General features: G+C 40.9%; 1 protein-coding gene across 4 annotated transcripts in view; it reads right to left on the reverse strand.

The window, feature by feature from the left end:
* LOC145351671 (protocadherin alpha-C2-like) overlaps positions 1 to 16,781 on the reverse strand; it is a 261,415-nt gene that overhangs the window by 225,919 nt on the left and 18,715 nt on the right. Inside the window, exon 1 of one of the 4 annotated variants that reach the window (XM_080201238.1) lies at positions 11,489 to 13,947. The exons of 2 other annotated variants lie outside the window; for them this stretch is intronic. In XM_080201238.1, coding sequence (XP_080057364.1) covers positions 11,489 to 13,933 — 2,445 coding nt within the window. In that variant the 5' untranslated portion in view covers positions 13,934 to 13,947. Of the gene's footprint in view, positions 1 to 11,488; positions 13,948 to 14,234; positions 14,322 to 16,781 lie in introns of those variants that run through there. One more of the 4 variants, XM_080201240.1, reaches the window with a different exon arrangement.

The raw sequence follows: 16,781 nt of genomic DNA on the forward strand, positions 1-16,781 counted from the left end.
TTGGCTGTTTAGGGGGTAACCAGATTCTTGGGGATGTTGTTGAATGATAGAGGGGACGTAAGCTCATCAAGAAGTATTTGGGTTGTGGGTAAGCAGGGTGAGTCAGAAAGCAGTTGGGTGACTTATTGTGTAGTCAAGTTGGGTCAGAGGCATTTGTGTGTCTGTGGGGTAGTGGGGCATTGACAGGAATAGTTTGGAGGCCAGGAGTGCAGGTGTTTGGGGTCAATAGTTGGAAGATAGGGTGTAACCAGGTGGCCAGGGGTATAGAGTTGTGGTTATGTCATCAGGGCAGAGACATGTACATATAAACATATGAACATATGAATCTGCAGCAGGAGTTGGCCATTCCACCTCTCACAATAGCTCCACCATATAATAAGACCACGGATGAGCTAATTATAGCCTCGGTATCATTTTTCTTCCTGCCAGTAATAGAAGTGTGATTGCCTACCAAGAAATAGTTAGAAGCTTCCCCCCAGACTTCAGAGCCAACGAAAATAAAACACAATATGAAGAATAAAAAAAATGGAGGAAATGTTAAAGAAAGTACTATGAATTAGTAACTGGTAACTCCAATGATGGGCATAGAGATGTTCCAATACTTGAAATATGGAATACTTTTATGAAGGGAGATTTCAAGTTTATCTGAGCGGAAACAAGATACTGGATAAACTTAAAGCAGTTACATTCCACAGCATTGTAGGGCATAAAATGTTTACATTGCCACAGAACCTTGTTCATCCTGAGAAGCCAAGTATGTAAAAGAATTACTAATGAAGATTCTCAAAAGTAATATTTTACCGAAAGCGCTAATAGTTGCAGAGAGATTCTGCTTTCATTGATGGAGCCAAGAAGAGGGTGAAAATATGTTACAGTTCCTTGAAATGCTGAGAAGGTTAACAAAGAACTTTGAGTTCGGCTTGACCATCGAAAACAATCTGACAGACAAATTTGTCCGTGGACTTTGAAATGAAGCAACTCAAATATGATTGCTCACAAAAACATGCTGTTGAGATCATGGTGTTCATGTGATGGACTGCAATAGGAGCTCCCCAACATGGAGATGGAAACAAAATACACAAGGTGGAAATGGACAGGAAGAAATATTTTAAAATGCAAGCATGCCACATATGTACTGAAGTGAGGCACTCTCCATGTGCACGCTGGAATTGAGAAAATAAATGTAGATATGTAAAAGTGGCAAGAACGGCCACCCAACTAAGGGATATTACACATGTCAGTCTTCTCCAACCCCGAAGATGTTCAAATGCAGGAACAAATCAATATCTAAAAAGCGGGTCTACAAGATTATCTACTGAGGACAAACATTGTGAGATGATAACGGACTAGAAAAGGTTTAAAAACTTAAGTTAGGTGTACTACCCATGAAAGGGGATACCCAAGTGTTCTGGGTTTAGCTAAGGTTAAGTGGACATGAAATAAATATGAAAATCGACACGGGAGCTGCTGCAGCATCTATCCTAGAAAACATCTACAATCAGAAGCTTAAACATTTACCATTAAGATCTTCAAACAATCCTGTGGACATAAACCAATGAGGTAGTTACACTGATGGTTCAAGTAAAGTCCAAAACTATGCTGGTTAGTTGGATTGGCCCGAGTGTCCAAAAGATTTGTAAATTTGGGCGATTAGCAGGGGTTAAATGGATAGGGCATTGGGTGGACATGGCTGAGATGTTCTGTTGAAGAAATAGTTCAGATGCGATGGGCCGAATGGCCTCCTTCTGCACTGTAGGGGTTCTCTGATTCTATGATTCTAATGTTCAGTCAGCAAAATTGCCTCTGTACCTAGTAAAGGGATATTGTCCTGCACTCTTCAGAAGAGTGTGGTGACACAAAATCAAGCAAAACTGGGGAGTGATTAATAAACAGGTTGACAGCAAGAACATGCTGCCAAACCTTTGCAGAAATATAGCAAGGCTTTCAAGAATATCTTAGGATCCATGATGGGAGTGGAGGCAAAGCTCAAGATCACACCTGATAGTAACTCCAGATGGTTCAAGGCAAGAATTTATGCAATTAAATGAAAGTTAGAAGTAGAATTAGGAAAGTTAGTCAAGGATGGACTGATTGAATATGGAGCGATGGGCAACACCAGTCATCTCAGTTATTAAATTCCATGGTTCTGTACATGTCTCTGGGGACTTTAAGATGACAATTGATCCAATAATGTGTGTTGACCAGTACCCCTTGCTACCATTTGAGGACCAATTCATTGGATTGGCTGATTGCCAGAAGTTCAGCAACTAAACTTGTCCCAAACATACTTCCAAATGAGGGTGGCAACTCAGTCCCAGTACTACTGATGATTGTTACCCACAAGGCAATGTCCTGGTATACCATTAGGAATGACATTGGCATTGGCCATATTCCAGAAATCAATGAATCAAATCTTATGTGGTCTCTATGGTGTCCAGAGTTAGTTGAATGACATTCTCATAATAGGCAAAGGTGAACAGAGAAACTTACAAAACTTAGAGGAAACACTGGACCATCTGGAGAAGGAAAACTTCTATGTGAAGAAAGAAAAAGGTGATTTTTTTTAAAAAAAAGAATCATTCATCAGTTATTAAGGTCACGTAATAGACAGGGATGGTCTCTGCAAAGAACATAAGAACATGTCAGTGACCCTGGATGTGCCAAGACCGCAGAATGTGTCACAGTTGTGACGATTATTAGGAGTAATTAATTATTATGGGAAGTTCATCTTGAACCTTGCAATGCTGCAAAAGCCACTTCAGACTTCATTGTGTGTTGGCCAACAATGGAATTGGGTGAATGAGTGTGAAAGTGTGTGCAAACGAGTTAAAGACGTACTCAGACAATCCAAGTTATTGGTCAACTTTAACCCAGAATTGAAAATTTTACTACCGTGTGATGCATTACTCTATGGGTTGGTGCTGTTGTACCTCATATTATGGCAACAGTCAAAAATGTTCACTTCACAAATATTATCAAGCGCAAATAATATTATGATCAACTTGTGTGAGAAGCACTCAGCATAATTTCTGGCATTAAACGATTTCATCAGTACGTGTATCACAGATAATTTACTTCGTTGACCAGAGGCTGTTGAGAACCTGTCCATACCAGGGAATTCCATCAATAGCTGCAAGTTGTCTACAATGATATTATCAGAATGTAATTATGAAATCAAGTATCGGAGTTCTGAATGGCATGCCTAAGCAGATGCTTTATTGAGTTTGCCACTTCAGGACAAAACTGAATCACAAGACGCCAGATCAACATATTATATTTCTCCCAAGTAGGTAATATCCCAATACAATTATCTCAGGCACAAAAGCACATGAGTTATTGGGAATGGATAAAGTCATTGACGTGGGTTTTGAGAAGAACATCAGAAAGCAAACAAAATAGGAACCTCAAATTTTGACCTTATATAATGAGGGAATTTGAAGTAACTTCCCGAAATGCAGTATTGCTATGGGAGATCAATGTGATCATCCCTGCATTGTTGCGAAGCTGAACCCTGGAGCAGTGGTCATCCAGGGGTAATGCAGATGAAGAAAATCGCAAGGTGGCAAGGATTTGACTCTCAAATAGAATAAAAAGTGGAGCACTGCCATTCATGTGCTGGAATTCAGAAAACTCCACTTCTACGACCATTTCACCTATGGGGTTGGTCAAAACGCCCGTGGAAGAGGATACATAGCTTCAGGGGACCCACTGATTGCTGCATTTCTTTTCTCTTAGTAGACACTCATTAAAAATGTTCTGAAGCCAGGATGGTGAAACCTATTAGGATGGAAAGAACCGTAGAGGAGTTGGAGGAGTTGTCCACAGGATTTGGACAACCCAAACAATTAGTGATAAAGGGATGCACGTCACTTCCCAGGTATTTGTGAATTACTGTAAGAACAATGCTGCACAACAAATAAGGATGCTTCATATTGTCTGCCCACTAATGCATTGTTAGAGAGACTGGCAGAGTCATTGAAACATGCCATCAGCATCTCAAAATATGAAGGTTTGCTATCCAGGAGAGTAAACAGCTTTCTCATGTCCTGTTGGAACACAGTTTATAGTATCACACAAAATTAACTGAAAATGTTGCTCCTGAGAAGGAAACTGAGAGCTAAATTTGATCTGTTCACACCACTTGACACTCAACAATAGTCAAGCAACAACAACAAGCACAAGTTACCTCACCATGAACAAACATTGAAACTGAGAACTTTCAAACAAGGAGAAAGAGTTTTAACAAGAAATTACACTATAAATGAGAAGTGGGTGCCTGCATTCATTCTAACTAAGACAGACCCAGTTTTTTTTATCAATTGCAACTTAGTGACAAGAGAATATGACAGAGACACACCATTCAAATTCTCACTTCAAAGCGTGAATTAGTGGAGACAGCATCAGACACTCAAGTTTGAAAAATCCCTAAACCAAAGATTATGAATTTTGGATTTAATTCCAGTAGGACAACCAATATTTTTGATGCTGACACTGATGCAACTTCACAAAATGAAATATCTGATATTGTACCAAGGATGTCAAAGGTCAGGTTGTGGAGCCTTATATCTTACAATAACTAAGTCCATTTCCACCAAAATGACTCTCTTATTAATTATAAATATGTAGATAATGTTCATAGAACTTTCATAAAATCCCTAAAATGCAGAAGGAGGCCATTCAGCAGACCAAGTCTGCAGTGACTCTGTACTAGAATATCTTACCCAGGCCTCTCCCCTTCCTATTACTGTAATCCCACACATTTACTATTGCTAATCCACCTAATCTGCACATCTTTAGGCATTAAGGGGCAATTTAGCATTGCTAATGCACCTAACCTCCACATCTTTGGACTGTGGGAGGATCCTGAGCACCCCAAGGAAACCCAGGAAGACATGGGGAGAATGTGCAATATGCACACAGACAGACAACCAAGACTGGAATCGAAATCGGGTCCCTGAAGCTGTGAGGCAGCAGTGCTAACCAATGTGCCCACTTATTTATTACATACTTTTTAACGTACCTGATTTGCATCGTGTGTAATCATTAATATTTAAAAGTTTGTTGTCAAACTATTGAAGTAAAAGGGGAGGTTGTAAAGTAAAGTAGCTCATCTCTGTCTAATTGGTCACATGACACAGTTTTATGTCACCACATGCATTTGCGGGCTTTGATTCCTTTCCATGTTGGAATTTAATCAGTCATTGTAAATAAAGCTACATTTGTTTGTTTAAGTATCTCACTATGGCACCTCAGAAATCATATTATCTTGGTGTCACATTGGTCAGAAATAATTACATATACACAAAATTGAATAATGTATTTCCATGATTCTTGTACCAGAACAATCAGATCCCTCGATACTTCAGTATTCTGTAATCTCTCTCCATTCAGAGTAAACTTCTTTACCATTCTTTGTGCCAAATCGAACAATTCACATTTTCCTTTTTATAATCTTCCACCAATTTGTTGCCCACACACTTCTTATCTATATAAACTTGCAGATCAATTATGTCCTTTTCACAACTTACTTTCCTACCTATCTTTGCCATCCAAAAATTTAGCAACTATACATTCAGTTTCTTCATCCATACCATTGATATTTGTGCATAGTTAAAGCAACGGAATTAATTCCTGACGTGTCTACCCATTATATCCTTCCATCCCGAGAATTATCCATTTAGTTTTCATTTTCCATTTTTTCTGAGCTAACCTCACTAATATGGCATCGTCCCAATACCAGGAGCTCTTACTTTCTGTACTAACCTTTGATGTGGCACTTTGTTAACTGCCTTCTGGAACTCTAAGTACAGCACATCCACTGAGTTGACTTTATCCATGTTGTTAATTATTTCCTCAAAGTATTCTAATAAAATAGTCAAATCATGATTTCACTTGCACAAAACCATGTTGACTCTGCTTGGTAGCATCGAGATTTACTAAGTTTGCAGTTATAACCTCCAAAATAATAGATTATAGAATTTTCTTTGGACACATGTTAAGCTAACTGGCTTGTGATCTCCAGTTTTATGTCTCCTTCCTTTCTTCTACAGAAGAATTGCATTCACTATTTCCCAATGTGATGGGAACTTTCCAGAGCCCATGAAATTTTGAAAAAAAAATGCATCTACTATCTCAGCAACCATTTCCTTTTTAGATGAAATCCAGCAGTACCTGATAATTTGTCAGCTTTCACTTCTAATACATTACTCAATACCCTTTCCTTTGTGATTCTAATTGTTTGAGGTCCTCCCCACTCTCACAAGTATCTACACTGGGCTTTAATCCACAAGATTTGGTCTCCAGAGGCAAAATTGAAGAAAAGATGACTAAGTCTCATGACCTCATTATCATTTTTAAATTATATTTCTGCTATTTAAAGATAGCATATCACCATTCCATTAACCACCCGAAGTTGTGTCAAATACAAATCTGTGGTACACCATCTTGCTATTGTAATAAAAGTAAAATGCCGTGGATGTTGGAAATTTGAAATACAAGCAGAACATGCTAAATGAACTCTGACAACATCTGTGAAGAGCAAAACAGAGTTAAGTTTTTCAGTCTATACGACACTTCTTCAGAAATGATACAGGTAAACAATTACACCATCTCGAGAAGTGTCATGGGATGGCATGGTGGCACAGTGGTTGGGACTGCTGCCTCACAGCACCAGGGACCCGGGCTCAATTCAGGCCTCGATGACTGTCTGTGTGGACTTTGCACATTCTCCCCGTGTCAGGGTGGGTTTCCTCTGGGTGCTCCAGTTTCCTCCTTCAGTCCAAATATATGCAAGTTAGGTTAATTGGCTATGATAAATTGCCCTTAATGTCAGGGGGATTAGGAGGGTAAATATGCAGGGTTATTGGGACAGGACACATCCAAGGTTGGATTGTTGATGGTGCAGACTCGATGCGCCAAATGGCCTCTTTCTGCGTTGCAGATTCTATGATTCTACGGGATCATTGACATGCAGCCAAAACAGAATGTGTGACCTAAATTTAAGGTCCAATCTGAAGAATTCTTATGCGATTATTAAAATTACCCTAAATATATGATATCTTGCATAAAGACATAAGCCACATTGTTTGCAATAAAACAGAACAAGATTAACCTTAAAATAATAATTGAATAAACAAAGAACACTGTTATATTTAATGAAAATCTGGCTTTCATGAGACAGATGGCTTGATACTAAAGGAGAAGGCAGTTTGGCAGAGGAAGTGATTCACCAAGGCTATTAGCTGGATGCGATCCAAGCCACATAAACATTTTACTGTCTGATAAATGCTGATCTTCCCATGGCTGTCATTGGCTACAAGAAAATTGGAACATACACAATACTCTCCATTACACTGTATTTACAATTCCTTTACTTTCACTAAATGACGTGGCAAAAATGAAATGTTTAAGATGAACTCATTAAATTCAATATTCTGCTGATTCTGATATCATTTTTCAGGTGCATGTTTTCTTTTAAATTTAAAATCACTTTGATTTTGCCCTCTTCCGTGACAACTGTTCCAGGTGAAACCAGATTTTCTGGACCCTTGCCATTCTGATGAACTGATCATTTAACTCTGGATATTTCCAGCACAGATGCTGATGACCTCTAATTCTATAATATAGGACTTTCCTTCACTTGTCCTATCTCATTCACTGCTTTGAGATGGTCAGTCATACTGTTGTTATCTTGTGTGTTTTCAGAACTCTGACAACAGCTGACATGATTTTCTCAGAGTCATAGCATCACAGAACCCTACAGTGCAAAAGGAGGCCATTCGGCCCACGAAGCCTGCACCAAAACAGTCCCACCCAAGCTCGATCTCCATAGCCCCAAGTATTAGGGGCTAGTTACCCCAAAAACTAAGAGGCAATTTAGTACAACCAATTGACCTAACCCACATATCTTTGTACAGTGGGAGGAAACCCATGCAGGCATAGGAAGAATGTATAAACTCCATAAAGACTGTCTCTCAAGACTAGAATTGAACCAAGATTCCTCGCATTGTGAGGCAACAATGCTAACCACTGTGCTACAGTGCAGCTGCAAGGAAAATATCACAAACAGAAAGAAGACCATTATATGTTGCCTTGATCGATCACACCAAGGCATTTAACCATGTTAGCAGAGGTGGTCTATTTAAGCTGCTAGAGACTTTTTGTTTTGTTCTCAGAACCTGCTCAGTATTTTTTACTCTTTCCACTTCAACACGATGGGCAAAGCGAGCTAAGAACCCTATGAGATCCCAAGTGAGTTGGCACTGATACAATTTGACAGACTCTCATCTTTGCTGTGTTCAGTTGCCTTCAATTCATCTACAGAAGGTGTTTACTTAAATACCAGAACTGACAGAAAGCTGTTTGCCCTAAGTCCATTAAAGGAGTAGGCAAGTAACTCACAATGCAGTGCCAAACTAGCATTCCATAATAAAGGGACACCTTCAATGGCAAATGGAAAATTTCTCTCATGATTGTAAAAAAATGTTTTCACAATCCATAGCACAAATGCAAATGCTATGGTGCAGGGCATTGCCATGTCACTGCCTGTTCACATTCAAAATGATGCTGGAGATTGATGACACTTTCACATATCTAGATTCTCCTCTGAAATCAACACATACAATGTAAATGCTACAGCATTATGTCCAAACTGGGTAAACGAGTTTGGGAAACAGCAACCTGACTGAGAACAGCATGTTGCCAATCAATTAAGCCTGAGTCCTCAACACATTCTTTACAGGAGTGATATCCGGACAACATATGCCATGCAAACGAAAAAGTCAAACACTTTTCACTCCTGCTGTTTTTATTCCATAACGTTACGTAAGATATAGAAGCAGAATTAGACCATTTGGAGCATTAAGTCTGCTCCTAAGTATTTTGTAGTGGGACAAGGTCAGCAACGCAGAGGTCTTGGAGCATGTTAAGAGCATCATCATACACTCACTGCTGATCCAAGAACATCAGCATTGGCCCAGTCACATTCATCATTTGAATAATGTCCTAGATCCAAAGATGTTCTGTACAGTGAACTAGCTAGTAGTTGATGGCCTGCTGGATGTCGATACCCCTGCTACATTGATGCCTGCAAATGTGATCTAAAGATGGGAGATATTGACATGAGAACTGGGAGGTATTTGCTCTTGGTTGTGACCTTTGGACTGTTTGGATGGGAAGTGAAAGACATAAGCAGAAATTAAGAGCTAAGTTCATTGAAAAATCAAAGGTTGGCAGACCCTGTGACTTCTTGTTCCACTGTTGCCACCGCAGCAAATGTGGCAGAAACATGGGAATATAAGAAAATCAGACTCAAAAGCAGATGTAGACCATTCAGCCCTTCGATTATGCTTCACTGTTCAATGTGTTCATATCTGATCTGCTTCTGGCCTAAACTCAACTTGCCGCCTGCCCCCCATTCCCCTTGACTGCACTGTGTATCTAAAATCTGATAAATTGCCCGGAATAAATTTAATGACCAACTTCCACTGCTTCCTGGGAAAGAAAATGCTGACGACTATATGAAAACAACAAAAATCTCATAATATCTGACTTAAATGATTGTGCAGTTATGCATAGACTGTGTCCTTTGGTTCTCCCCAAAGTAGGAGTATCCTCACAGTATCTACCCATTAGAAACATTCTCACATTATCTACAGTCTCAAATCCCCTCAGGATCTTATATGTTTCAATAAGGTCCCTCCTCAAAGAATAAAGAACAAAGAAAATGACAGAAAAGGAACAGGCCCTTTGGCCCTCCAAGCTTGCACTGACCATGTTGCTTGGCTCAAATGAAACCTCTACCCTTCCAGGGACTGTATCCCTCTACTCCCATCCTATTCATGTATTTGTCCAGACACCCCTTAAAACTCTATTGTATCTGCTTCCACAACCTCCACTGGTAGCGAGTTCCAGGCGTCCACCACCCTCTGTGTAAAAACTGTGCCTCATGCATCTCCTTTAAACCTTGCCCCTCACACCTTAAACCTATGCCCCCTAGTAATTGAATCTTCCACCCTGGAAAAAAAAAGCTTCTGGCTATCCACTCTGTCCATGACCCTCATAATCCTGTAGACTTCTATCAGGTCTCCCCTCAACCTCTGTCATTCCAGTGAGAACAAACTGATTTTCTCCAGCCTCTCCCCATAGCTAATGCCCTCCATACCAGGCAACATCCTGGTAAATCGTTTCTATAGCTTCTCCAGTCTCCATATCCTTCTGGTAGTGTGGTGACCAGAATTGAACACTATATTCCAAGTGTGGCCTAGCTAAGGTTCTATAAAGCTGCAACATGACTTGCCACTTTTTAAACTCAATGCCCCAGCGGATGAAGGCAAGCATGCTGTATGCCTTCTTGACGATCTTCTCCACCTCCATTGTCACTTTTAGTGAACTGTGTACCTGTACACCCATATCCCTCTGCCTATCAATACTCGTATGAGTTCTGCCATTTACGTATTTTTCCCATCTTTATTAGGCATTCCAAAATGTATTAGCTCATGTTTGTCTGGAGTAAACTCCATCTGCATCTCTCCGCCTTCCTTGTTCTCCTACATTCCAATGGTTATAGACCTGTTCAACATTTCTTCATAAAATAAACCCCTGATCACATGGGTGAGTTGAATGAATCTTCTCTGTATTTTTCTGAAACAAACTTTCAATTTTCAAATCAAGAAACTTAAACAGTATACAGTACTCCGGATGTGTTCTCATTAATACTATGTACAAGGCCAGTATAACACCCTGCATTTATATTCCATTGCTTTTACAGTAAATTAACGTCATGTCAGAATTGGGCTCCTGAGCCATAGCAGATAATGTTTAACACAGAGTTGCTAACAATGGCATGCAATGCCATGCCATGAAGTGCAAGAATGTCACTATAAATATTTTAACATATGCAGGAAGGTGAATCTCTTGGCTGGTCTCACATCTACCAGGCTCCATAATCGAGTGCTCTAGAAGTTTTATTTTTATTTTTAACAAAATAACAGAGCTGCTAAGAACCTGGCAAAACATTTTCTTTGTCCACCATAGGGTGGCATGGTGGCACAGTGGTTAGCACTGCTGCCTTGCAGCACCAGGGACCTGGGTTTGGTTGCTGGCTTGGGTCACTGTCTGTGTGGAGTTTGCACATTCTGCCCATGGGTTTCCTCCAGGTACTCTGCTTTCCTTCCACAGGCCAAAAGATGTGCTGGTTAGGTGCGTTGGCCATGCTAAATTCTCTCTCACTGTACCCCAACAGGCGCTGGACTGTGACGACTAGGGGATTTTCACAGTAACTTCATTGTAATGTTATCGTAAGCATACTTGTGACTAATAAATAAACTTTACTTTTCATTTTATTTCGGCAGACACAAGTTAGCACATCTCAATTAGGATTAAGTGTCAATTCTCAGAAGTAAGTTATCACATTTGACAGGCATGCTATCTATCATTTCGTGTAGGTGGATGATTATAGGTTCACTTTGTTTTATATTGTTTCACTTACCTTACTGACAATATTAAAGTTTTGTTTCATCTGCTGATTGCACCCTGAGAAACATAGGTCAGCACCCTTTGTATCATTTCTCCGCGTTGCAGAACTGCACGGCGTGAGAACAACACAATTCCTGTTCTCTGCTTCAGTTGTTGAGCGAACCTTGTAGCAGTAAGTTTCAGAGAGGGACCCGGTTCCGCGAACTTCCATAAAATTTGCGGTTGGTTGAACTTTGGGGCCTATCCGAGGGTTTGCATTAGACTGATTCACTATATTGCTTGTAACCTCACGTCCAAAGCAACAAGTATTCAGAGAACAATCGCCATCGAGGTCATTGGTATTGTGGCACATGGTTGTAACGAGAACAATTATTACAAACAGAAGGATGATAGAGACTGTCCCAAGTGATATTATTATATACATGGCCAAACTTGAAGACTGTTCAATATTTTGGGACAGATTACGAATGCCTGACATAATTTCAGCAGTTATCTCCATCAATGACACAGTGGCGGTGACAGTGGCAGAGAGGGAAGGATGACCATTGTCCTGTACCAAAATTACAAGCACTTGTGTAGTTGAATCTCCCTCTTTAAAGAGTCGTTTTGTTCTGATTTCCCCTGAGTTGTGTTTTACAGTGAAAAGAGTTCGATCAGTAGCTTGGATCAATTGGTAAATCAGTCTGGCATTCTGCCCAGAATCCGCATCAACTGCAGTCACCTTTGTCACTAGATAGCCTGGATGCGCAGACCGAGGTATCATAATGCGCGTCCCGTTTTTTGTCAGGGAAGATGTTATTACAGGAGGGTTGTCATTTTGGTCGAGGATTACTACATTCACGATAACATCACTGCTGAGGAGCGGGATTCCTGCATCCTGAGCTTGAACATGGATTTGAAAGTTCTTGAATTGCTCATAGTCAAAAGAACGTTGTGAAAATATTGCACCATTTTCTGAATTAATAGATACAAAAGACAAGACGGACGTACCTTCAATCTGACTCGGCCTAATGGAGTAAGAAATGACCGAGTTTTGACCGAGGTCAGAATCAAAAGCAGTCACAGAGCAGATAGCTGTGCCCGGTGTGTTGTTTTCTGATACGTAGGCTGTGTACGAAGACTTCGTGAAGCGGGGTGCATTGTCATTAATGTCTGAGATCTCCAGTGGGATGATTTTGTTGGCAAAGAGAGGAGGCGATCCAGCGTCCGAGCATGTGACGTTAAGTGTGTACTGGGAAACAGTTTCCCTGTCCAATAAAGCATTAGTGACCAACATGTAAGAATTCTTGAAAGACGATTTCAATTGGAATGGGAGACTATTAGGAATGAAACAGCTAATTTTACCGTTTACTCCAGATTCGGTATCCGTTACACTTATTAGAGCTACCATAGTGCCGACAGGAGCATTTTCAGTAATGGGGCTGGATAATGACATCAACGTCATCTCAGGTTCGACGTCATTCACGTCCACAATCTCCACTACAACTTTGCAATAGACAGGTACAGAAGTAGCACCCTGGTCCCTAGCTTGCACATTGATTTCGTAAACGTTGGCTTCTTCGTAATCCAGTGCTCCTTTAACTATGATTTCTCCGGTATACGGTTCTACACTAAACAGCTCACGGACTCTGTCTGGGGTGTAACTGCTGAAAGAATAGATAATATCCGCATTCGTGCCTTCATCCAAATCAGTGGCACTGAGGTTAATAACTACTGTGTTTTCGACTACATTTTCAATCAGCTTCACCCAATAAACATCCTGATCAAATATAGGCACATTGTCATTGACATCGAGGACCGTGATTATAATTCGGGCACTGCCAGATCGCTCTGGGATCGCGCCATCTAAGGCACTGAGAAGTAAGGTATGGATGGCTTGTTCTTCTCTGTCCAAGAATTTATCAAGCAACAAAGACACACTTTTAGATCCATCACTGCTGTTTTGAACGTCCAATGTGAAATGCTCATTCGGACTGAGGATATAAGTGTGAACAGAATTTGTACCCACGTCCGGATCATGTGCGCTCTGAAGTGGAAAGCGTGTTCCCGGTGGAGTTGACTCAAGAATCTCCAAACGTAGCTCATCCTGGGAAAAGCTAGGGGAGTTGTCATTGATATCTTGTATTTCAACCTCAGCACGGTACAATTGTAATGGGTTTTCCGTAACAATCTCGAGATTTTGTAAACATGGCAGAGTTTGACCGCAGAGCTGCTCCCTGTCAATGTTGTCATTAACAAACAAAACACCATCCTGTAAATTGACTTCGAAATACCTTTTCTTTGCAGCTGACATAATGCGAAACCTACGGCTGGACAGTTCTCTCACATCTAATCCAACATCCTTAGCAATGTTTCCAACAAAGGCGCCGTTTTCTAATTCTTCTGGAATCATATAATGAATCTGGGCTGATACAAAATCCCAGGCATAAAGCAAGATAATGAAAAGCACCGTTTGCATTATCTGTGAGAAGACGGTCTTTCATTCGCACTGTGATGTAAATGTTAATAAAATAAAGATATCGCTCAGAGCCGCCTGTCTTAATGCGAAGTCCAAAGGCAAAGGATTGATAAATAACATGCCCTCCTAAGGTAGAGCGACTGGAAGTGAAGAAGATCAAAGATGGCTGGAGATGCAACCGCAATATGCTTCCTGCTTTCCTTTCTCTTTCTTCTTTACCGTTGTGTGCGGTGCTGCGGGACGTCTGATGGATTTCTCATCATTTTTCAATTCCTCATTGGTAGACAGCGACACAACGAGTCTTATCTAACAATTACACGTAGCACTTCTTAAAAGTCATGTCGTCTCTCAGCGTAAAGATTTCTTCGCACGTTGAATCTGTAATAGTCTTGTCACAATTAATTGAAACAACGTCAGCACTTTCGGAGAGCTCAAGTTATCTGCCAACGAAGTTAATGTAATTTTAGTGGCATGCTAACAATTCTTTTGCTTTTTTTGCCGAACATTTTGTCTAATTTATTTTCCTTTAGGAGATTAAAATAAACTTTGCCGGAAACCAAAATATTCTGTGCATAATGTATGCTGGCAGCAATGTGGCTGCCTGAGTGAAAACCAAAATACTTACTGGAGTGATTGTACTTTGTAAACCCGACCTGTAACACTATTGCGTTAGAACATTGATAGTACTGACATTCTTTGTCAACTTGATACGGGAATAAAATTTGAACAAGATCTCACATTGATTAAGGAACTTAATCGTACTATTACACTGATAACGCAGAACTATTCTCCTTGATATGATTTTTTCTTGAACGCAGCTCTTCTGTGCACTCTTAAAAAAACCTTTAACTCCGTCAGGCTGTACTTTTTTGTTTTTCTAATTCTTTTTTCAAATCATATGGAGGAATATATTTCTACTAATAAATACTCTTTACCATGCAACAGTTGGCTACCCCCTTCAAACTAGCCCTCAAAAAGAAAGTTAAGTTGAAAGCTTCCTCAGAAAATGTGTGATTCTTCCTCAGCGTAAGTTGCACACTATTTTCAATGGCATCAACTATGTTATGTAAGTTTCCAAGTAAACGGCTTCAAGGAAGAGACATGAAACCCACTCATCACACAAACTCCGCAATAACGGGTCAAGTTTTGCTACACTACCCTTCTGCAACCATGTTCCTCTTCCCACGCGAATCACCTTTAAAACCTCAGTGGATGCACATCGAATATGGAACAAGATAAAATCATCCGTGATACGACTAAGTGCTCTTGGGCGCATTTTTGTCAGTTTGGCTGAGAGGGGCGCAAGGGATATCGCGGAAGTTCGAGTCAGTTCAGCGGACAAACACTTTCCCGCTGGGTGACCTGGGGACGCGTCACAACTGGCAGTGGCTGGATGTAGCTTACAGCCGGCTGGTTGGAAAGGGTGGCGGATACAGGGGCGCGGTGAGGAAGTCGATGGGATACATGGCGTTGGCGAACGGCTTCCTCCCACCAATGTCACCGCTTCCCTCTCACCTCACCGGATCCGCGGTCATCAACAGACCACATCTTCCTTTCCACACGGGCGACTCCAGAGCTGTGACAATTGTATTTCCTAAATAAATCTTAGTCTTTTCATTGGACGCCTGGAGACTTTCCCACCGAGATAATGCCTGAGCACAACTCTGATCGAGTTTGCAGTCTCGGGGACCTGCCTGTAATTCCTAATTGGACAAAGAGTCCGGAGGTGGGCTTTTCACTGGCCACCTTAGGGAAGATTTCCGGGCCATAGTGCCCATTAACTATTGCAGAGTCAGTCCTCAGTAATGAGGCAATCCTCGACTATGCCGCAAAGTGGTTCCGTCTGGTAAGAGTAAAGAAAGTTAAATATAAAGAAAAGAGCAAAAACCATCTAACCTGTTCTACTGATGCTGTTTGAGGAGTACATATTAACCACGTCAATAAGTAGAAATCCCCTGTTCTCCTCCGAATAGTCCCATGGAATCATACTAACACTACCGATTCTGGAACCCACTGTAAATTATAAAGGCTTATCACTTATTTGTTTTTGATTCATTCGTGGGATGCTACAGCAGCATCTGTTACCCATCTATAATTCACCCTTAAGAATAGGTGTGATGTGGCGACAGAGTGGTTGGCACTGCTGCCTCACAGTGCCAGGGACCCAGCTTTAATTTCAGCCCCGGGCCACAGCCGGTGTGGAGTTTGCATGCTCTTCCGGTGTCTGCGTGGATTTTCTCCAGATGCTCCAGTTTCCCCCCTCAATCCAAAGATGCGTGGGTAACGTTGATTGGCCATGCCAAATTGACACCAGTGTCAGGGGAATTAGCAGGGTAATTATGTGAGGTTAGAGGAATAATGCCTGGGTAGCGTTGTGGTCGGTGCAGACTCGATGGGCTGAATGGCCTCCTTCTGCACTGTAGGAAACCTATGTGGTGGCGAGCTGCCATCTTGAATCATGACGTGGTGATGCCAATGTTTGACTGGGTTGGGCACAGTTGAAAATTTCACAAAACCAGGTTAAAGTCCAACCAATTTATTTGGAATCACGAGGTTTTTCAGCACTGCTTCTTTATCAGATGACTCACCTGATGAAGGAGCAGCGCTCTGAAAGTTCATGATCCAAAAAAACTTGTTGAACTTTAACCCGGTATTGTAAGACTTCTTACGAGTTCAAACATATTCTTTATCTATCTCGCCATCATTTCAGCCCATGCACGACAGTTTAAAACTTATCTGGCATTCACAGTAGTTTCGAGTTTTATATTTTCTGTATCACAATTACTGGCTTATTTTCAACTCCAGGACCACTCCAGTAGCTGCATCTGCTTCTAACTCAGTCAATTAA

This window comes from Carcharhinus amblyrhynchos, chromosome 13 (genome assembly GCF_965287045.1).
Source record: "Carcharhinus amblyrhynchos chromosome 13, sCarAmb.v2.hapA, whole genome shotgun sequence".
In the NCBI taxonomy this organism is placed as follows: domain Eukaryota; kingdom Metazoa; phylum Chordata; class Chondrichthyes; order Carcharhiniformes; family Carcharhinidae; genus Carcharhinus; species Carcharhinus amblyrhynchos.